At 46.0% G+C, this 22034-nt stretch overlaps 2 protein-coding genes across 6 annotated transcripts in view; both read left to right on the forward strand.

Annotated features, from left to right (window-relative positions):
• The window catches only part of ttc39a (tetratricopeptide repeat domain 39A), a 21508-nt gene extending 9774 nt beyond the window's left edge, over nt 1–11734 (forward strand). For all 3 annotated transcript variants that reach the window (XM_076152946.1, XM_076152947.1, XM_076152948.1), the window contains 16 exons: nt 3751–3882; nt 4532–4575; nt 4706–4773; nt 4866–4930; nt 5033–5132; nt 5319–5384; nt 5634–5742; nt 5899–5966; nt 6074–6133; nt 6266–6427; nt 6620–6711; nt 6956–7076; nt 8660–8771; nt 8991–9105; nt 9371–9487; nt 9763–11734. In XM_076152946.1, the coding sequence (XP_076009061.1) occupies nt 3751–3882; nt 4532–4575; nt 4706–4773; nt 4866–4930; nt 5033–5132; nt 5319–5384; nt 5634–5742; nt 5899–5966; nt 6074–6133; nt 6266–6427; nt 6620–6711; nt 6956–7076; nt 8660–8771; nt 8991–9105; nt 9371–9487; nt 9763–9877 (1546 nt within the window). In that variant the 3' untranslated portion in view covers nt 9878–11734. The remainder of the gene's footprint in view (nt 1–3750; nt 3883–4531; nt 4576–4705; nt 4774–4865; nt 4931–5032; nt 5133–5318; nt 5385–5633; nt 5743–5898; nt 5967–6073; nt 6134–6265; nt 6428–6619; nt 6712–6955; nt 7077–8659; nt 8772–8990; nt 9106–9370; nt 9488–9762) is intronic.
• A 501-nt stretch (nt 11735–12235) lies between these two features.
• Nucleotides 12236–21754, forward strand: rnf11b (ring finger protein 11b). 3 transcript variants are annotated; one of them, XR_012963813.1, is made up of 4 exons: nt 12236–12793; nt 18655–18824; nt 19047–19451; nt 19515–21754. XR_012963813.1 is itself a non-coding variant. In XM_076152949.1 (3 exons), the coding sequence occupies exons 1-3, from the start codon at nt 12671–12673 to the stop codon at nt 19216–19218; spliced, it is 465 nt and encodes a 154-aa protein (XP_076009064.1). In that variant the 5' UTR covers nt 12236–12670; the 3' UTR covers nt 19219–21754. The 3 variants fall into 3 exon arrangements, 1 of the variants encoding a protein (XP_076009064.1); XR_012963814.1 differs by having other exon boundaries at nt 19527–21754; XM_076152949.1 differs by having other exon boundaries at nt 19047–21754.
• The last annotated feature ends 280 nt before the right edge of the window (nt 21755–22034 follow it).

The raw sequence follows: 22034 nt of genomic DNA on the forward strand, positions 1-22034 counted from the left end.
TCAGGGTATGTGAAGAATGTGGCAGATAACTAAAAACAATTCCTATTTAGCACCGCTGCATGAGAGCAGGACAAAGCCACTGGCTGTTGCTAAGCAATGAGCAAACTTACCGCCTGCATGTCAGCGGTAACAATGTAACAAGCGCCATTCATTCATATTAACACACACAGTTAACTCATGAAGTTGTCGGAACAAATCAGGATTCATAATCCTCAACGGTGCTGCGGTCGGTTGGTTCAACGCCTAATCCAAACTGGATCAGGGCTCAGTGCAGCGCCCCCTGCAGGGACGAAGCTTCTCTGTGGCCAAACCACTTTGCGGTTAAATTTAGGAGATGCTTGTGTTATCGCTTTGGAAACAGTAGAATTAAGAGCGGTTGAGGTTGAATGTGCTCATAATAATCCAGGCTTCGCTGTGTTCCGAGTCGTGCCGGCATGTTTGTTGTATTTCCATGTTCCATGTTTTGCAGGCATCATCGTTTTTGTCCACGTGACCTTTCAACCCGTTCACTCCTCTGATAGCTCCTGTTTCCTTTGAAACAGTCTTCACAGTACACATGACATGAATGAATCATCTTAAAGTTGAAACCCGTCAACGTCGTCACATGGGAATCATGTGCGGCATCAATCAGGCTGGGACGCTCGCCGCTTTCAGAGCGAGAGGGCAAAGGCTGGGGCGTCCAAAAAGAGCAAACGCTGCTTTTTTTTTAAGGATCGATGCCCTCTAGGACATTTTGTTGCATTAAAGCTGCAGAGAAAAAAGGAAACAGTATCTGTGTGTTTCAGCTTTCAGTGGCACAGAAACAAAGATGTGTGTGTTTACAGGAGGGCAGCGGGGGGGTAATGATGCTTATTCTGCTCCGATGGTTTTCTATCCGTCGTTTTTACATGACTGACATGCTGCTTTGAGCTCCGTCCCCTCCCACGTCTCACGCCCTGTGTTAGATTCCAGCAGCAACATGTCATCGGGTTTCCTCATTGTTCGCTGCTTATTCTCTCCCTGACCCTCGTTATCGCCCCATCGTTGCGATCCTGAGCTCTGGATCCAGTCTCTAGGGTCCAGGTGCCACACCTTAGCCCCACTTTCTCACTCAGCCCCCTCTCTCTCTCTCTCTCTTTCCCTCTCTCTCTTTCCCTCTCTCTCTCTCTCTTGCCCTCATGTTCGCCGTATTCCGTCTTCTGAGAAAGTTTTGTTTGTTCCTCAGCTCAGACTCAATTATCCACATTTTATTGGCTGCAGAAGGAATGAAAGGCAGATAAGGAAACTCAGCGGTTGCCAAGTGACTGTGCTGGGTTTGTAAACACAATTAAAGATCAGATTTGTGAAATAGGAAATCAGGAGAAGAATCTGTCTGTGGGTGGATCCTGTTACCTGTCGACCTGTGTGTGTCCTCATTTCTGTCTCGTGGTCCTCTTGTGCACTTTCTCTTCCTCTCTCAGCTTCTGAAGTACTTGAACACAGACCAGCTTAGTTCTATGTGGTTGCTCTTCATGCAGTTAACGAGATGAGACACTGTGTAGCTCTGTCACGTTTCCTCCAACATCTCAGTAATGTTCCGAGGGGAGGATTGTTGAAGGAACACAGTGAAGTTTGAGCGTGTTGGACGTTTGCATGCAGCCCTCTAATGGACGGAGAGGCGGTTCAGCACAGGCACACGCCCCCGGGGTGCTCCAGTCCTCCGATACGTCATATTACGTAATGCATGATGACATCCACTGCACTGCGAGGAAGCGACACTGATGAAGTCATCTATGGGGAGCTGAGCTGAGGAGGCCAAACAGCAGCTCTCTCTCTCTCTCTCTCTCTCTCTCTCTCTCTCTCCAGCTCCCTCCTTCCTCTCTCCTTCCTCTCCCCTTCCTACCGCTGTACTCTGACGCGGTCAGGTGGGGCCGAGGCGTAAGAGGCTCTGCAGCAAAAACACACACACACACACACACACACACATTCTCACCGTCCCGCAAGGTACTGTGAGGTAAACTACGACAAAGCGTTCAGTACGTGAAGGTCAGCACTGAATCAACCGTCTGCCTCCTGGAGCCTATCCCAGCATGCATTGGGAGTGAGGATCACACACATAAACTTATGTAGGAGGACATTTAACAGCCTAAAATTGCGGCCTGGAAATGTTTGTTAAAAATACTATAGTCAGCCAACTTTCCTCTTATATGGATCATATAGATTGTTTATAGAGGCGGTTTAAAGCGGTTTAAACAAGCTCTCTGGGTTGGATTAAAGCTTTTTTTGGGCTGCTTGTCACTCCATCTTCAGCGGCGAGGTCGTGTCATGGTGTTATGATGGTGCTCAGCGCCGCTCGCCAGCTCTCTGTTCAAACACGCCACCGCTGCACGCTCCCGCTCCCACTCCCACGTCACGTCCTTCCCCATTCCTCTCTTGGTGGAAGCCGTCATCGTGCCGCACATGTGGAAATGTCCGCCTGTGGGTGGGTGGGTGTGTGTGTGTGTGTGTATGTACAGAGCAATGCGGCATCTCAGGGAGCGGCTCTGTTCTTTTATTGTGTTTACTTTAGCTGATTTTCTGCATTTGGAACTTAAGTCCCTCATGTTTGAGTCCTAATGTTCCAACTCCAACTCTTCCCTCTCATCATGGAATCATGGGCCTTCACATGATCCTGAAACTCTATGAAAGCTGTGAGATCCTTCAAATCCTCCTCCTCCTTCTATAAGCGGCTTCAGTTTACCTCAGAGGCTTTCTCTCTCTCTCTCTCTCACACACACACACACACACACTTGGCCCGCTGCTTATGTAACCCTGACACAATGGAAATGGTAGGCAGGCAAATCTTTCTGTTCCTCCGCATTCTCTGACTGGCTGTAGTTGCTTCCTGGTTGTTACTAAGTTAGTTTAGCTCGTTGTTGTTTTTAAGGCCGTTGCGTCATTAGATTTTATGACACTCATTTGTTTAGCAAGTATCAGCAAATCTATAACAAAAATAATTTCCCCCAGTCTCCTCTGGTGGCTTCAGGTCGCATGGATGACATCATTTCTTGTCCTATTCCCATCATACGATACTGTGCCTCATTCCCTCTTTACAGCCTCCCTGTAAGCTTTCAAAAGGAAGAAAACTAAAGAGAAATAAGTTTAAGATTTGCTGAAAATCTGTTTATGCAAAATCTGTCCGTCTGTGTGTGTGTGTATGTGTGTTTGTGTGTGGCCCTTGAGGACGACTCTGTACATCATGTGACTTGTCAGTAATGCAGACTCACAGGATTCCTCTCTGAGCGCTCTGCCACGTCATTACAGAGTGTGTCCTGTGTGTGTGTGTGTCCGTCGCTCTTGTCCCTTTATATCAACAAAGTGAGCAAAGATCAGTGAGAAGGTTTCACACAATGCCAAAAGAAGGTGATTTCCTTTACAGCAATAACGTTACTTTATACCTGGAATAACAGTTATTGCTGCAAACTGCAAACATTGGGACTCTTGTTTCCTGACCTGAGGACCTGTAGGAGCAACATTTTTCTACATCACAGGGTGTGACGTGACACGCTGGCAGTCATAAATAGAGGCGTTTGTTTGTGTAGGGGTGTGGCTCTGGTCCTCCCGTCTCATCCACTCACACTCAGCTGTCATCAGCATAGTATCAGACTGCAGCTCTCCTCTGTATCTCTACACTGCATCGCCTCTTTCTCTTTCCTCTCTTCTCTTACCACATGCAGCTCATTATTCAGCCCACATCTACCTTCCTTCCTCCTTCAGTCTCCTCACGTGGCCTGGTGTCTCTTCTCTTTGCAGGATCAAAGACAGCATGTATCACGCTCTGACATATGCCACCATCCTGGAGATGCAGGCCATGATGACCTTTGACCCACACCACATCCTGGCTGCGGGGAACACTATGAAGGACGCTCAGGCCATCTGTCAGAGGTCAGGCTCTCCTACACAGTGACAGCGCGCCCTGGTGGCCTGACAGTGATGATACAACGTGACACTTCTTATTTACTACACTGGGGTCTGCAGTTTACCTCTAATAATGCTCATTTGCATACAGTATGTCCTTGTTAAGCATACTGCACAGACACACCCACACATCCCATCTGTAACATCATATGGAATCTCAGAGACACACTCACACACTCATTGCTTTAAGGAATTTCACAACTGCCTGTCTGTGTTTGTCCTGCAGCCACAGTGAGAATCTCAGACATGGATAACAGCAGATTTCATTATCTAAGCCCCAGTACACACACACACACACACACACACACACACACACACACACACACACACACACACACACACTGGTATATTTGTGGCACTCTAACCAGCCACGCAGTGACCGAGCTGATGTCAGAGCTCAAGTTTCCCTTTTGGGATGTTTTGATAGTTGAGGGTAAAGTGATTCCTCCCTCAGCACCTTGTGGTAACTTCACCCTGCTGCAGCTCAGCATCCAGGCCTTGCAGCCAGCTCATTTGCATGGAAACCTACATAAACAAGGACACGGCAGGATGGTGCACCACTGTTGTGAAAGCCAACAAACCCACTGATGGAGAATGTTTGTGCTCTTTCCATCAGGTATCGTAAGAAGTCGAGCTTTTCCAACAAAAACTTCACAGAAGGTCAGTGTGGGCCTGTGTGTGTGTGTGTGTGTGTGTGTGTGCGTGCGTGCGTGCGTGCGTGCGTGCGTGGCTGCGTGCGTGCGTGCGTGAAGCAAAATTATAACTATGATGTAATGTTTTCTTACTTCAGAGGAGCTCCACGCTGAAGTGTGCTATGCCGAATGTCTCCTGCAGAGGGCAGCACTCACCTTCCTCCAGGTCAGGAACAGGACTTGAGTGAATCCTCCTCTTTAGCCTTGAGCTGCCATTGAACTTGACCATGTCTGTGTTGCTCCTCTTCCTCTCTGTAGGATGAAAACATGATCAGTTTCATCAAAGGGGGGATCAAAGTGAGGAATAGTTACCAGACATACAAGTGAGGATATAAACTTTTATGCATCGTTCCTTTAAAATTCTCCTTCTCCCAGTTTCCTTGGCAACCTCATCCTCATCCTCTGCCTGTACCTTTGCCTCACAGAGAGCTTCACACGGTCCTCCAGTCCACTGGATACACTCATGGGGACAACCACGGCCATTTTGAGGGCGGTGTTAAGCTGGGAGTGGGAGCCTTCAACCTGGTATGGAGTCTGGAGTACTTTGTGTTTGTGACTGAGATGACTAGCAATCAGGGGAATGTAAAAGTCAGAGGAAAATGAATAGACATTTCCAAAGGTTCTGCATGATTGATCACTGTTGGTCGGAACAAACCGTAGAAACATCCCAGTATTTATACAGTATCTTCTCTTCTTCTTTCCTTCTTCCAGATGATTTCCATGTTGCCCACACGGACACTCAAGCTGCTGGAGTTTGTGGGTTTCTCTGGTAACAAGGTGAGTCCCCCTGACAAGTGAGAGCGAGTTCAGTCTGACAGGAGACAGACTGTGGGTGTGACGGCTGGAGTTGGAGATGTTGCGCAGCAGATGGATGATGGTTGTGACGGCTGTGCAAGGGGCTGGGTGGGGCTGAGACTCAGACACTCAGCCGCCACTCCTGTCTCACTCTGAAAGCTGTTTCAGAATGGAGATTTTACTCATGAATTGCGTTTATGTGTTTGTTTGTGTGTGTGTGTGTGCATGCAGGAGTTTGGGCTCCAGCAGCTTCAGGAGGGTTCTGCAGAGAGCACCTTCAGATCCTTCCTATGTAACATGCTGCTGCTCTGTTATCACACCTTCATGAGCTTCATACTGGGTAAGGACGCACACACACACACACACACACACATACACACACACACACACACACACACACACACACACACACACATACACGCGCACACACACACACACACACACACACACGCACACATGCACACACACAGAGCTGTGACTCTTTATGTCTCTGCAGGCACTGGTGAGGGAGACGTTGCAGATGCAGAGAAACTTCTGCAGCCATATCTCAAAAAATATCCTAAGGTTTTGACCTCATTAAACAGCACATTTCTGTTAATCCAGCCGCACAATGTGGTGGGTGTGTATGTATGCTGATCCTAAACATGCTGTGGGTTGTGTGTCTCTCCCAGGGGTCCATCTTCTTGTTCTTCGCTGGTCGAATAGAGGTGATAAAAGGCAACCTGGATGCTGTGAGTGAATACACCGCTGTATAAAGATGATGGCGGATATGTTTCCATAAATCAACTGTCCTGCTGCAAACACCAGCATTCATGCAGGATACAGAAGGTCAGAGAGACTCACACCTTTCCGTTGTTTGTCAGGCTATCAAGCGTTTTGAGGAGTGCTGTGAGGCCCAGCAGCAGTGGAAGCAGTTTCACCACATGTGCTACTGGGAGCTCATGTGGTGCTTCACATACAAACAGCACTGGAAGATGGCCTACTTCTACGCCGACCTGCTCAGCAAGGAGAACTCCTGGTCTAAGGTGATTTCTAACAGGGAGTGCGAGGGAATGAAGAAAACGTCTATATTAAGTGTGTGTTTATCGGTGCAGTATGAATCTGTGTGTTGTAGTTAAAGTAAAGTAGAAAAACATAACTCGTCCATTGTCGGAGTCTCTGTCTCTGTCTCATAAGAACAGGAAAGGCAGTAGTTCATTTTTTGTCTCTTCCCTCAGGCGACCTATGCGTACATGAAAGCAGCCTACCTCAGCATGCTGACTAAGGATGAATGCTTAACCTTCGGGGAAACAGCGCTGGCTCTGTTCAGGTACAAGCTGCCAATGGAACAGCTGAGCAACCCGTCACAGAGAAACAGATGATTCACTGCCACAGCAATTACGCAATATCCTGGCCTTCAGCTGTGCCTGGAACACATCGGCTCACACTAGAACTCACTTTAATGACTATTTAAGACAGAATTTACAGTAAATACAAGAAACTTCCACAGTGTCTTATATTTCCCCCCATATTATTGGCATGCCCATGTATGAATGTCATCATATATGTTCCAGGCAAGTCCCAGGGCTGAAGCAGAAAATAGCTGGCAAGTCTTTGCCAACAGAGAAGTTTGCCATCAGGAAAGCTCGTCGCTACCTTGCAGAAAGCCCCATCCCTCTACCTGCTCCTCCACTGGTCAGTATAGAAGTCTGCTCTTCTTACTGCTGATGTATCATTCACACATCACACTATCCATCCATCTGTCCATCCATCAATCATCCAATCTCTATATCCACTTATTCTATAGAATCTTGGTCCCTAAGACAATAATGTTCCAGTAGTTATTGCAGTGTTAGCTACCAGCTTGTTGGCTTAGTTTGATCCAACTAGTTAGTCCGGTAAAGCTTACAGTGAAATTGATCTGCACAGGCCAATATCACATGAAACCTCTGAGGAACTAAAACTTGTGTAAGAGGAAAAAAAGGAAGAAGGTTGTAATGGCAGTAAAAGGAAATGGACAAGGAAAGATGATAAAGAGGTAACAATAGAAGAAGATACATAATACATCAAATGAGCCATGATCCAACAAGGGCATCTGAAGTCCACCATGTTGGAGTAAATCCAAAACCCTGACCGTCAGTGAGATGAAGGAGAAGGAGTCTGGTGATAGGCCGTGTTTCATTTCAGGGACGGGCACTTGGAAAGTCGCACACTTTGAAAAAAAACTATGTAGGCTGCGCCCTGTAGAGGGCAGAAGACTCAATCTAACTGCAGCAGACGTGACACCCTGCAAAGAGAGTCCAGCACCATCCCTGATCTCATGGGATCACACAGGACCTCACGCGAGACAACAAAAGAGGCGGGAAATCAAAATCAAATCTCAACTGAAAGATTTGTAACTCTGCTCTGTGTCCACACTCTTGTAGTTCCTGTCAGGCTCTGATTGCATATGAAAATTACACACAACAGTATTTAATGATTGTGATTTAGCTGTAACTCAGAACACACATCCATTAGCCTAAATAGGGTAATCACACAAATGTTGATGACGCTTAACATTTGATTTTTATTCACGTGATTATGTGCTGGCATCATCTTTTTGTGTATGAACTAAAATCAAAGCGGTGCAACAACAATCCACTGCAGATTACTCTTTTGATTTGGTCACAATTGTTGTTAGGGAAACACAATAGTTTGCATTTTGTCCAATAGATGGGCACGTGTCTCTGGAGCATTTCAAGGGTCCACGTAAATGGGACGCCCTTGTCTATGATGTCACACGGCCTTGGAATGCGTTCTACTCTGAAATGAGACACAGCCCAATCCCTAGAGGGGTCCAGGTCTTTCATTTCCTGGCATAGTGGAGCAGTGTATGAAGGCTGACACGAGCGAGAGAAGAAGCCAGCTGGGCTCGGAGCAGACGGGCCAGGACACTGACAAGGCAGGAAGCCATGTGGCACACTAGCGGTCTGGGCCTCTGGGTACAATCAGCGTCAAGGACCCCAAAGAGATGACAACACAATCTCTCATGATGACAAGTGACTCCTGCGGGTTTCACTACAATTTATTACTTTTGCTATCGTCATTACCTTAAAGTCACTTAAACTCTCTCACAATGCAGCATATTATTATTAGCTATTATTATTATTATTACTTGATTATATTATATTATTTTTTCAGTGAAATTTGCTGATTTGTAATATTTGCGATATTGTTGTATGTATCTGTGTTGTGTTCACATATGTGCTCCTGTGTGTGTATGGTTGTGTGTTGTCTAGGAGATGATGTACATCTGGAACGGCTACACAGTTATCGGCAAGCAGAAAGAATTGACAGAAGGCATGCTGAAAACACTGGAGGAGGCTCAGGCTTTACTTGACAGCAGCCCAAGTACACAAAATCAATTATTATATCCAAGAAACCTATTCACAAGTGATCATATACCCATTCAGTACTTTTGATATGAGTCTTTTTCATTCACAATGTTTAATTCAGTGTAATAAGATGAAGATTTTGTATTTAAATGTGGATATCCCTTCTGGTTTATGTGTATGTTTGTCTGTGTGAACTGCTTTATTATGTCCCAACGGTCCTGCTTTGTGTTTGTAGGGACTGAGTTCTCCATAGACGACCACTGTCTCCTGAGCCTGCTGAAGGGATTGTGTCTCAAACACCTGGGGCACGGCGAGGAGGCGGAACACTACTTTACTCTTGTCCTCTGCAAGTAAGTCACTTACTTAACAGCACTTCCCTATGCTGCAGTATCACTGCACCATCAGCATCTACTGTGGAGCCATCATACTACTTTTACAATGCAGTTTTAAGTGCACATTTTAATGGCACACACAGAAAAACACCATATACATGTCATGATCAATTAGCCTGATCAGATTCCCTGTGCATCCTGTTTTTATGAAAATCAAGATGAATATTTCTGTGCTGACTTCACCTCCACATATAACCATTGTTATGATTGACATTATCTGCAGTGAGACCCAGATTAAATATGACCACTACCTGGTTCCTAATGCGCTGCTGGAACACGGACTGCTGTGCCTGGAGCAAGGCAGAACCGATGAAGCTATCAAACTCCTAGAGGCAGCAAAGTGAGTGTTCCAACCAGCAGATCTCAGTTATGGAGGCACTCTTGCTTGTTATTGCAGTGTTTATTCTCTGTGGTCTTAAATCGCCTCCTGCTATTTAAATAAACACCCCTTGATGCACATACTGTTTAAGTACAAGTCGCTAATCTTTATACATTAGTTAAGTGAGTGCGGGAGTGAAAGTCTATGCTTTTCCTACAGGGCCTGTAAATCCAATCGGAATTTCACCTCTGTTTTGTGTGTCTTTGTGTGTTATGTCTCTCCTTGCTCTGTTTTAGGCAAAATTACAAAAACTACTCCATGGAATCACGGACTCACTTCCGTATCCAGGCTGCTCTGCACAAGGCCAAGGGCACAAAGGAAAATGGGATCCACGTTCCCTCTACCCCATAACAGCCAAAGGAGGGCACCCTAGAGCAGAGACAGATTCTGGGCCCTGCAGTCCCTCAACATACCACTCAGCCCAGCCCTGTCGGGTGCACAATATTTATTCCCTAGGAGAGTAGAGGATCTGCTGTTTTGTGCTGCACATATGGTCAATTGTGGCTCTGTGGGGCTCTGTGGATGTCTAAGGATTTGTTGTAATGTATTCCACTTGGTAGTGTGATTTGAAAATTAGACACGATGAGAAATGAATCTATATTCATGAGCAACTGCCTCAAGCAGACTTTCTCATCCAGCTCTGTAGCCACCCACAAGGTGCACACTGGAGTGGAAAACAAAGTCACCATTGTTTAGTATAATTCTATGGGTGACTTCTACTACTGTCCTAGGAAAAAACATTTTGCACCTAGTGCAGGATAGCGGGGCTGGACGTGCAAGAGCCAGTGTATCTACCATCCCTACTACTGAGTTACTAATACTAAATCCATTCAGCCAGCAGCACCATTCAACCACATCGCTATAAAGCTTAGATGCCAGATGACATGAAATACACGGTGACATAACATGACACCAATATAATGCAACTTAACACAGCCCAGTCTGTTTTGTATTCTGAGTCACAGGTTTGCTGGCTTCAGTTTGGAGATTTTGAGCAAAAGCTCTTTTTAGATATTGGATTCACCTGTTTTTCCCCACACTATGTAATCTTTGGTTCAGTGTATTTCTCCCAATGATTGACTGTTTGAATATTTTGAAAATTTCTCTCTTTCTTTGAATAATGTCGATACATGCAGAAGACGCAAATATAACAATGTGTAATTGTGTCATATTTTCTTTTACAGTCTCCCTGTGAAAAAGTCTACAATCATTTTGTATTTACACACATGCACTGGCTTCTGCATAGAGCTATGTAAATCAGCCAGCCTTGCAGCTCTCCAAAGTCATACAATTGTTTGACTCACTGTTTGACTTGACGTGAGAGGTATTCTATACATTTATATAGTGTAAATGGCACCTTTTACAAAATTGTCCTGTTGTAAGAGGACAGATGAACGTGTCTTTTAGAAAGGCAGACGCCCTCCTTTTTCCCTCTTGGTGTGTGGGATAAACTCCAACAGTACTTGAGTTTGAACAAAAAGGCCATTCACACCAAGCAGCGAAGGCCTGCGTGCTTGTCCGCTGTTGCATCTTTAGTGGGTGAAGAAGCTCTGAATGACAACCACCACAGTCTTCCTGCTTTGTGATAATCTTCTGCTGCTCCTGTATAAGCTATGCTTGACTTCTGCCACCTAAAGAAGGACGTGTACATCATAGTTTCCAGTGTTTAAAAACAAATCACATGTATATGAACAGTAATTGACATTGCACAACAGAATGGGGTCACCCCTCTTCCAGCTGGTGGTTCGGTTATTTGAAATTCTGCATCCCAGCAACAGAGTATCCAAATCCTTGGAACCCAGATGGTGTCTCAAGTGTTGGAATTAGAGCGCTGCTGATTTATTCATGTAGAGTAAGGTTTGGGATTCCAAAAATTGACCAGGAGTCAGTTTTAGTTTTTTCATGGTGGAGGAAATGTAAACTTAATATTGTTTTGTCAGCAGTCTCGCTCTGGAATATTCCAATAACAGTAGTCTATCCTAAAATTATATTTAAAATAGCTTTTGTCTTCATGTTTCCTTAGTTTTAATAATGTAGTCTAAAGAAAATTCTAACCAAATTGAGTGGCACTGTGATGTTTACAATCAGCAGATTTTACTGGGCACGGCTTCCTCTGAGCAGAATGACATTCCTGTACATACTGAATGTTTCTATATTGTAATTTAAGAAGAAATGATCAAATAAGTAACTAAAAGCTGTTTCACTTTATGTTGTGTTGTCTTTGTTATTAACATCATAATCAGGAGCACAAAAATACAATGTCTACAGTAGAACGTGGTATTTACAGAACAATGTGATCTTTGCACTTGGATCTCTTATATGTGTGTATTCTTATTTCAGATAAGGCTACAGTAATGTCATCTTGTTGTCAGGCAAACCATGGCAGACACGGATAAGAAAACAATGGGATTACGGGATATTTGAACGAAATTCACAAAAATGGCCTGATTTACTCAACGATAAAGTCCTAAAAGAATGGACACGTGTGATAGTTCGAGGCCCTTATCAAAAACATCAAACTGGCCTGAAATCGCACTTACAAAGACACATTTATCGGGTTTAGCTCCCTGTGTTTATGTTTTTAGAGAATGGCAACGTGATCGGGAATTTGATTGGCTGCGACTATCAGTTCCCTGAGAGCAGAAGGCTGCTCATTGGTCAGCTGGTTGACAGGGCGGGGCCTCGCGTTACTACATCACAACCTTTTGTCGTTCGGTAGCAGCAAAGTGGAAAGTCCCTGACTGTCAGGAAGGCTTCAGTCAAATGAGCCGCTGTTAGCTTTGTCATTTTTAATGGCAGATAGCAACATTTTCTCTGCTTCACTCTCTTAGTGGTGACATATTTCCGCGGGCTGGTTTCAGCCGTCGTTTTAACTAACGACTAGATGTTCCCCTGCGCGCGCTAGCTGATGTTAGCAGGCTAGCTCTTTGTGTGGCTAGCTGCTAGCTGGTGATGTTTTGTTGTTGTTGAGCCGCACAGCCTTCCTGCCGTCTGGGGGAGATTCAGCAGCTGTGCATGGACAGAGAGGACCGGCTGCCTTCACGCCGCACAGATTCACTGAACTATCGGTGAAAGTGGCCTCTGAAATTTACTGAGTGAATCGACACCGAGAGAGCGGAGAGTTTTTCCCCGAAAAGGAAAGAGATGGGAAACTGTCTGAAATCTCCGACCTCGGATGACATTTCTCTGCTACACGAGTCTCAGTCGGACCGGGCCAGCTATGGGGACGGCGCCGACCCGGACCAGGAGCCACCGCCTCCCTATCAGGTAACTTTGACCCACAACAGACCCGATTCACTTATTGATTATTGCTTAAGTGTAATCGGTGAACACCTGAAGTTGAGCCGCGTCGTCCATCTGGGCTCCGGCCCGGTTTAGCGCTCTAGAAAAGGAGTGGACACCAGAACAAGTGTGTCAAAGCACCAAAACGGGACCCGGCCTGTAGTCTACAGATCCCACACCACCCTCGGCCCGCAGCACAATCCCCTCACGGATTTGATACTAATCCGCTTTGTTCTATCCGAAGGTCCAGTTTGTGCTATTCTCCCAATGATAATCTCATTTATTCTGCACTGATGTGGTGTCAGCATGATGTCATTGTTCATACTAACACACAATGGAGATGAGATATGAATACACAGACATATGCAACTACATGGGAACAAAAACAAGGAAACAAAGTGAGAATGTAGTAGGAATAACTCTGCTGAGCTTCTGTATTTGATGTTGACTCCCACATTAATGACTTAGCTATGTTGTTATGTCTTTGTGAGGCCAACTTGGCATGAAGTTTGCCAGTTGCTGGGTCAAGCTCTTATCTGTAAATTTACGATTTAAGTGTTTTTAAATGATGGGAAAGCAAAGTCATTATCAGGTCATTACCACCGAACCACGTAACCAAAACTCTGACTCATTTCATTAAGTTATTCCCCTTCTTTCCTCTCAGACGGCCCTTTGGCTCTATTTTCAAACACTTTGCTACCCGACAAGATCAGAGTTGGTTGAATAAATAAGTATCAAGTAAATATGCACATCTAAGTGAAGTATAAATGTATGCAGGAGGAGATGTTAAAATGTCAAAACATGGATTAGTGGCGTACATTATGGCAAAAACACCAGAATCCCTTCAACCAGACATTACGCAGTATCTCATACATGTTCAGGCTCATTGTCCAGTTCAATTTAATATCTGACCTTTGACCAAGACTCCCTGTTAATGCGTTGATGTCCAGCCTGTTAAGAATTTGTCACGTCTCGCATAACAACAGAGTAATTAGGGCCGAGACAGACAGACCGATCAGCTGCTGTAGAGGAGAGCTGGAGTCATAAATCATGACTTAATCATCCTTAGTGCATGTTTCTTTGGAAGACCTCTGTGGGAGCTTAACGTTGTATTGACACAGTCGGGGCGGGGCGGTCCACAGAAAGCTTCTCGGGAGGCTTATCTAAGAGACAACACACAACATAACAGGCAGATCCAACAAGACTGCAGCCTGGAATGGAATGAAAGCTCATTCCAATAGTCTGGCCAACATGTCCACTCAGTAGGTAAGATCTGAGTAGACGGACAGTGTGTATGAAACACTTTAAGGGCACGACTCTTCACTTCACCCTGAGGCTTCTAACCGTCTGCTTCCCCCCGGGCTTTCCCGTCACGCCGACTCCAATCAGACTGTGTTTCCTGGGAATCCAGTCAGTGGCCGTATGAGAGGAGGTGGAGTGCCTGCATCTGGAGCTGAGGTCTGGCTCTGTATCATTTCCTGTTTGAGGAGCTGAGGTGGACAGACAGAAGTCAGAGTGGCGGACGGGTCATATGAGGACACCGCCTCTAAAAGCTCCACACAGAGGCCTCACAAGCGGTTGACTGCAATAATCTGAATATTTAGAAAGGAACCTGATTCATTCCTAATTCCATGTGGATCTTATGGATGATAGCTTGAAGAATGATTGACCTGAAGATGACCTCTGTATATTACAGCTCTATATCAGTTCTCTCCTCTACTCTATGTTCAAAATCTGCCCAGAGACCCGTGAGCGTGTGTGGGGGTGTGTGTGTGTGTCCTTCATTTGAACAGCTTTCATGACAGGAAATATAAAAATGATGCCTTCAAATTTTTTTTGTTTTTCTGATACAGCCTATGTTTTTGTGTGTATTCATTCAAATTTTGCTAATTGGAATAATGTTCTACTGATTGATTCTGGCGGTGGTTCAGCTGTACTTTGTTGTTGAGTGTGTGTGTGTGTGTGTGTGTTCATAAGCTTCATATCAGAGGACTGCAGAGCATAGAAACATCGTCACGCTTGGGTGGATGTTGACACACTCTGTGGATGAGCTCAGTGCTCTCAGCCAACCACTCAGACTAGGGGACCGGTTACTGTCTCAGAATGTGTGTGTGTGTGTCTGTGCGAGAGAGAGAGTGCAAACATGCTTCTTTATCATTTTTGGGCCACAAACTGCTGGAAGTGCAGTTTTATTTGTGTTTGAAATGTTGTGAAGGCTGTAGGTGTGAGTGTGAACATGTGCTTGTGTGTCCAGGCGCGCGTGTGTGTGTGTGTGTGTGTGTTGAGTGCGGTGGTTTAGAAAGCAGCTGGTGAGAAGAGCGCTGACTCATTGCTTTGGAGCAGGAGAGATAAGGCACCCCTGTGTGTTTGCATTTGAGAGGGTGAAGGAGAGAGAGAGTGTGTGTCTGTGTGTGTGTGTGTGTGTGTGCGTGCCTGGTATGACTAGTAATGTCCTGTATCCCTGGACTGGCTCAGAGAGACAGGAGTAGTGACAGGAGGGTTTTATTGATTTCATTCAGTCTGGTCACAAAGGCCTTTATGCTGCTGTCAGCTTGCTTTATGGCCTCAGGTCACAGGCCTGAACACCTTTAAAACATTCACTGTGTTCGGTGTGTGTGTGTGTGTGTGTGTGTGTTTATTTTCAACTGCACTTGTATCTCAGGTTAGGGGGACCTGAGGAGTAGAGGATTGTAAATGTGGCACAGCTGCTACTGTGCTGGAAGACCTGAGCTCTCCTCAGAGGGCTGAGCTCTCCTGAGAGTACACACACATTGACTGTACTACACACACACACATTGTGCAGCAGAGAGTATGCCAGTCAGTTTGCCATACTGTGCTGAAGATGAGAGAGCTCCCAGTCAGCAGTTTGAGCTCAGCCTCGGTCAGAAGAACTAAGGAAATAAAAGTTTACTCTCTAGGCGATTGCTAATTTACTGTCATGATGACTGTGATGGCAAGAGAAGGAAAGGAGGAAGGAAAGGAGGTACATTGTAAGAAGCCTATGAGTCATTTTCTGTGGGTTTGGGAGTGCAGCTTTGTTGTCTTAGCTGGCTGGTGAGTCTGTTGCTAAACATCTTAATAAGCCGTTTGTAATGTAACCATGAGCCAAACTACAGGCAGACAGCTCGCTCTTTGTACATGTATGTGCTGCTTTGTCCATTCCGAGCTGCAGCTGTAGTTGCTGGAAGACCGGAAAAGAGAGATAACTTCCTCATTTTGTCTAGATAAGCATTATCATATATGACCGAAGTTACTGCTGTCAGATTATGTCCATGTAAGGCAGCAGAGAGCCCCTGGTGACGGATTACCTGCTGTTCTGTGGGGACATGGTAACAGATCTGGTGGGGGGAGCTGAGCTGAGGCGCAAGACTGCTGTATGATTTGTATCAGTTAATGTAATCCTCTCTGCACCCGTCATGTGTTATGTGGAAACACTCGGACTCCTCACCAACACGCATGCAAGTTCCTGCTGCGACCGGTTAGATGAAGTAATGATAAACACAAACCGTAACCCTCTCTCTCTTATCACATCAGCAAGCACATCCTGCGACGCTCGTTTCCATCCTGCTCCTCCCGCCTTTGTTGCAGGCTTGCTCTTACAGCGTGCAGGTGTCTGTAGGTCAAGGGGTCGTCACCCATCAGCCCTCAGACGGAGGGCTACCATTTCAGAGTGTGCGAGGGCTTCAGGTTCCTGATGTTGCTGCTCTGTAGGTGCACAGTGAATCTGCAGGGATGTCATGCAGAATTCTGTAACATTTATTTGTAAACTGTCATCATAGCGCTGTGCTCAGTCACCACATTCCCCAGCTATGGCCTCTTTCCCGCAGGCTCTGTAACCCTTTAGATCTCTGTCTCTCTCTCTCTCTCTCTCTCTCTCTCTCTCTCTCACTCTCTCTCTCTCTCTCCCTCCCTCTGTCTGTCTCTCTCTCTCTGTCTCTGTTGTCGGTGTGGGGCCTGGCAGACTCGTACTCTGTGCTGCTATGTGCCTTGCTCAGCAGCCCACAGCATGCTTGACAGCCAGTGCTTTGGCTGAGCCGGGCCACTGTCACACTCGCCCACACTGGCCTGTTTCTCTCTCAGCCTGAGGTCGCGTAACCAACAGCTGTCATTGTCCAGCTGACATGCCATGTAGAAGAGGAGTTAGAGGCATATGGCAACAATTACCCTGCTGACCACACTAACGCACACACACACACACACACACACACACACACACACACACACACACACACACACACACACACACACACACACACACACACACACACACACACACACACACCCCACCCCCCCGGCCTGGGCAGAGGGCGTAGCTGTTAGCAGAGCAGCGGGAGCTCGGAGGCTCGGCCCGTCTAGGACAAAGCCTCAGCTGCTGAGGTTGTGCTGACTCATGGCTTTAAATGCTTGAGTGCTGAGAGGCTGTATGCTAGCTAGCTCGCACGGTCATCATTGTGCTTGAGCTTCAGGCCAGCAGGGACATCACAGACAGCTTTAGAACGACAGCTTTGCAAGAATCACAAGCCAAAATTGTGTGTAGACCTGTGTATAACCTGTTAAACCTCACCTCTCTGGGAACACAGTGTATGTCACTGTGGTTTCTGATAAAGAGTTGGTTCTCATCTCATTGCATCCCCCTCTCTCTCTCTCTCTCTCTCTCTCTCTCTCTCTCTCTCTCTCTCTTTCTTTTTCTTTCTCTTTCTCTTTCTCTTTCTCTCTCTCTCTCTCTCTCTCTCTCTCTCTCTCTCATGCCCTTGAGCAAGATGCATGCTTGATGAACTCAACAATGGAGTTATTTATCAGCCAACAATAGGAGGCTGGAGTTGCTTCAGGCCTGATGAAAGTGTGTGTGTGTGTGTCTTGCAGCACATTAAGAATTGGAGCAGTGACTAACTTTGTGTGTGTGTAGTGAAGGTTTATCAGTTTGGGTTAACTGAATGTGAGACGAGACACTACAACTACCCATATTTGAAACTACATGTAATGATTTGTCAGCGGACGTTCGCTCGTCTGTGTTAGTTTCGGCTTCCTGGACACAAAGGTGACAAACTGGTTACACTTAAAAACAGCTTTTCCTTGAGGGACTAAGCTTTGATGTCTGATTTTGAAATTTCCTCATAGTCAACTGAGTACTTTCATAATGAATCCACAGTGAAACCTGCCTTTCTTCAATCGCTGTATTGACGCACGTATTGAAAGAAAGACACTTCTAAGAGTGTCTCCGTTCACACACACTCGTCTGTGTCCGGATGAATTCAAAGTTTTGCCTCGTGTTACTATCGGGACTGCTGGTGTCGGCTGGAGTGTCGATCAAATAGGACTTCCGCCGAAAACGGCATCTTCCTCTTTTCTCACAGTCGTCATAAAGTTTGAAGAGAGGTTGAATATACAGAGCAGACATTTTGGAGTGGAACTCTAAACAATGATTCAAAGTCCTTTCTGCAGCTTTACAAACACACGGCTTTACACAATTCCAAACACAGTTGGTGTATAAGTTTGAGACTGTAAAGATATTGTGAAATAAATTACAGCGGTTTCAGATCATTCATGTTATTGTGTAAGTCCTACATGGACCACCTGTGTGTGTGTGTGTGTGTGTGTGTGTGTGTGTGTGTGTGTGTGTGTGTGTGTGTGTGTGTGTGTGTGTGTGTGTGTGTGTGTGTGTGTGTGTGTGTGTGTGTGTGTGTGTGTGTGTGTGTGTGTGTGTGTGTGTGTGTGTGTGTGTGTGTGTGTGTGTGTGTGTGTGTGTGTGCTATCACCATTTTCATGTGACAGAGCTTCCGGGCTACAGTCTGACTTGTACGTCTCCTCCTCCTCCTCCTCCTCCTCCTCCTTCTCACATTCTACAGGAGCAGATCTACGTTCCCGTCTACCACCCGACGCCCAGCCAGGCCCGGCTCGCCACCCAGCTGACGGAGGAGGAGCAGGTCCGCATCGCCCAGAGGATCGGCCTCATCCAGCACCTCCCCAGGGGCGTGTACGACCCGGGACGGGACGGCTCCGAGAAGAAGATCAGAGAGTGAGTACGGGCACTGCAGCGGTCACACTCGCGTGATGTTATTTTTATGCAGCATGTCACAACTGTGAGAAGCCAACGTCCATGTGTTGCAAATGTTGAAGCAATGGTGTTTGAGTTCTTCTTCTTTGGATTGAGAGTATTTACAGTTAGGGCCAAACTGTGATGATACTTTGCATCTACAGCACTGTGAGTGACTGAGATGATGCGTGTTCCCCTACACAGGTGTGTGATCTGTATGATGGACTTTGTTTACGGCGACCCCATCCGGTTCCTTCCCTGCATGCACATCTATCACATGGACTGTATAGACGACTGGCTGATGAGATCCTTCACCTGCCCCTCCTGCATGGAGCCTGTGGACGCCGCACTGCTGTCCTCCTACGAGACCAACTGACCTGCACATGGACACAACCACAGCTCTGGATACACACATGGGCACACACACACACACACACACACACACACACACACACACACACACACACACACACACACACACACACACACACACACACACACACAGGCACACAGGCACACAGGCACACAGGCACACCCTTCAGCTTACTAACCCGTATCCTAATGATGATGATGTAAAAGAAGTGTGATTAAGTGTGTGTGTGTGTGTGCGTGCACAAGCTCCCTGCTGGACAGGATAGCATCGGGGACAGATGTGGAGACGTGGACGGACAGAAGAGGAGGGAGGGAGCTGGAAGTGGGGGGATGTGAGCACAGACGTGTAAAGGGCATAAGGGGACAGGAATAGATTGACCGTTATGTTTCTGAAGAAGAGAAACATTTCCAACATCCGCTTTTCTGTGCACACCAGCACACTGGGCTCACACACACTTCCTTTATTGACTCCCTGACATTGAGATGACGTCAGGACATCCATTTGCCGTCGTCGTGGCCGTGGTGGACTGCTGAAGCCTGATTACTCGAGCTCGTCCCGCAAGAGCGCACAGGACAGACGGGCAGAGAAGGACAGAAGGAATTCCCTGGCAGAGGAATGCAGGAGCTGCCTGATGAGTTCATATCTGCTGCACACACTGCTGGACATGCAGGTGTTTGATTTGAAAGACGGATAAAGAGACAGACAGGTTTGTTGTACAGATGAACTGTTAGGCTCCATTCCTCATCCACACGCACACATGCACGCACACGCACACACACACACACACACACACACACAGAGGCCTCGAGCCGTCTGTCTGTACAGATTTCTCATGAGAACATTAAGAGTGATTTGTGGATGGGTTGTTCAGTGGCTTTTTTAAATCTGTCCAGTGTTTGTTGTGTTAGTCAGCATAAGGGCTCTGTTGAAACAATATTCACCAACAACACACACCTGACACAATGAAACGTGTGCTTCAGTCACTAATGGGAGGTTTAACCAGCAGAATATTGCTATCAAGTCATTCATTCTTCATAATCCAATCAGTTGCACTTTTTGTTGCCCATGTAAAGGAATGATGCCCATGCAGCAGAGTTCCTACAAATCAGAGATGTTTGCACTTCCTGTTCAGGTTGAGGGCCGGAGATAGGCATATGCATTTATGTGGAAGCGAAGTCGGTGTAGCGTCGCCATCATCAGCACGGCTTTCCTTACTGGTGACACAAGCAGAACTACTGACTTAATCCAGAGTTTGCTGAACTGTTTTCTCTTTCTGTTTCTAATCCTGTGACTCTGAGGAGGAAGTTGCATTTTCCATCACTGAATGAATTTTGAAACCAGACCTCAAGCTGACAGCGACAGGAGAAATGGCCAAGTCCACCGTGAGGATGATGTGCTGTGTGTGTGTGTGTGTGTGTGTGTGTGTGTGTGTGTGTGTGTGTGTGTGTGTGTGTGTGTGTGTGTGTGTGTGTGTGTGTGTGTGTGTGTGTGTGTGTGTGTGTGTGTGTGTGTGTGTGTGTGTGTGTGTGTGCGCGCAGACTACACCCCCTCGCTTAGAAAGGTTGTATTTCTTTCCTTTAATCTTGCTTTGAAAATTGTATTTGTGTGACTTCACACATCGAGCCGAGGCCTCAGTCTAACCTGTCTGTAACACAAGTCAGTTTACTATGAAAGCACAAAGACAGACAAATGTGGTTCTCCTATTGGCTGTGACATGAAGGTGTGTGTGTGTGTGTGTGTGTGTGTGTGTGTGTGTGTGTGTGTGTGTGTGTGTGTGTGTGTGTGTGTGTGTGTGTGTGTGTGTGTGTGTGTGTGTGTGTGTGTGTGTGTGTGTGTGTGTGTGTGTGTGTGTGTGAGAGAGAGAGAGAGAGCGGGGGTGACGGGCAGCACCTTAGTTTTTGCACAGTACTTTAATGGAACTCTTTAATGTTGTATACACTCTTTTCCATCTTGGCCTTAGCTTACCTGCGAGTACAGATTGGTATCAGCTGCTAAAATGTGGAGAAGAATCCATTAAAGAAGGAAGCGGAGGTACGACACACTGACGGTTTACTGGCAACGGCGCTCACAGGCTGGCAGTTTAAGTGTCACTACAATATGATGAAGAGATGTGTCGTGGAATTAATTCAAATATTCAGTCAGTATGCAAATGATCTGACTGTGGTGTTTGAACCACATTTCTGTCACATCCTTTGATGTCTCCCACGTAGTTGGATTGCAGTTCTAACCTGCATTCCAACGGTGTAACCAGTCTGGCATGTGTGGGTACTGAGGGACGGGTTAAGGATGTTTTTTGCAATGTGGGGAAAATCAAGTGAGCCTTTGTTCCCCTTAAACAGATCCTGTTCACCGTCACTCTCCCAAAGCTTCAATCTAGACCCTGAATTCATAGATGTTACAGTGTGTGGAGCCTCTGTTGACAGTTCAGCTCTGGTTGTTTTGATCTCCCAGCAGTTCTGCGTAAGACTCAATGCTGACAATTACCAAGAAAATGACTCATAACTCACTATGTTGGTCAGCCAGACACTGCAACAGGGAAGCAGCTGCACAAAGAGCTACGCAGTTAGATTTAAAAACAAAAAAGAAGTTATTTTAGGGTGGATTTTTGTCAATTACAGGTTTGAATAGCAAAGTTTGCTCATATGTATGTTTGTGTCTGTGTGTGGATGGACTTTACCTTGTTTGTAAGCATAAATATGCATATGCTATGTACTACAGGCAAATAATAAATAGACATCACAACAGAAAATAGTGTGATTTATTTACTACACATTGTGCCTTATTAGCTATGAAGTTGTTGCTGTATTGTTGCTAACCCT

This window comes from Genypterus blacodes, unplaced genomic scaffold (genome assembly GCF_046128005.1).
Source record: "Genypterus blacodes isolate CSIRO-AG114 ecotype Tasmania unplaced genomic scaffold, CSIRO-AGI_Gbla_v1 ptg000058l_1, whole genome shotgun sequence".
Classification (NCBI taxonomy): Eukaryota; Metazoa; Chordata; class Actinopteri; order Ophidiiformes; family Ophidiidae; genus Genypterus; species Genypterus blacodes.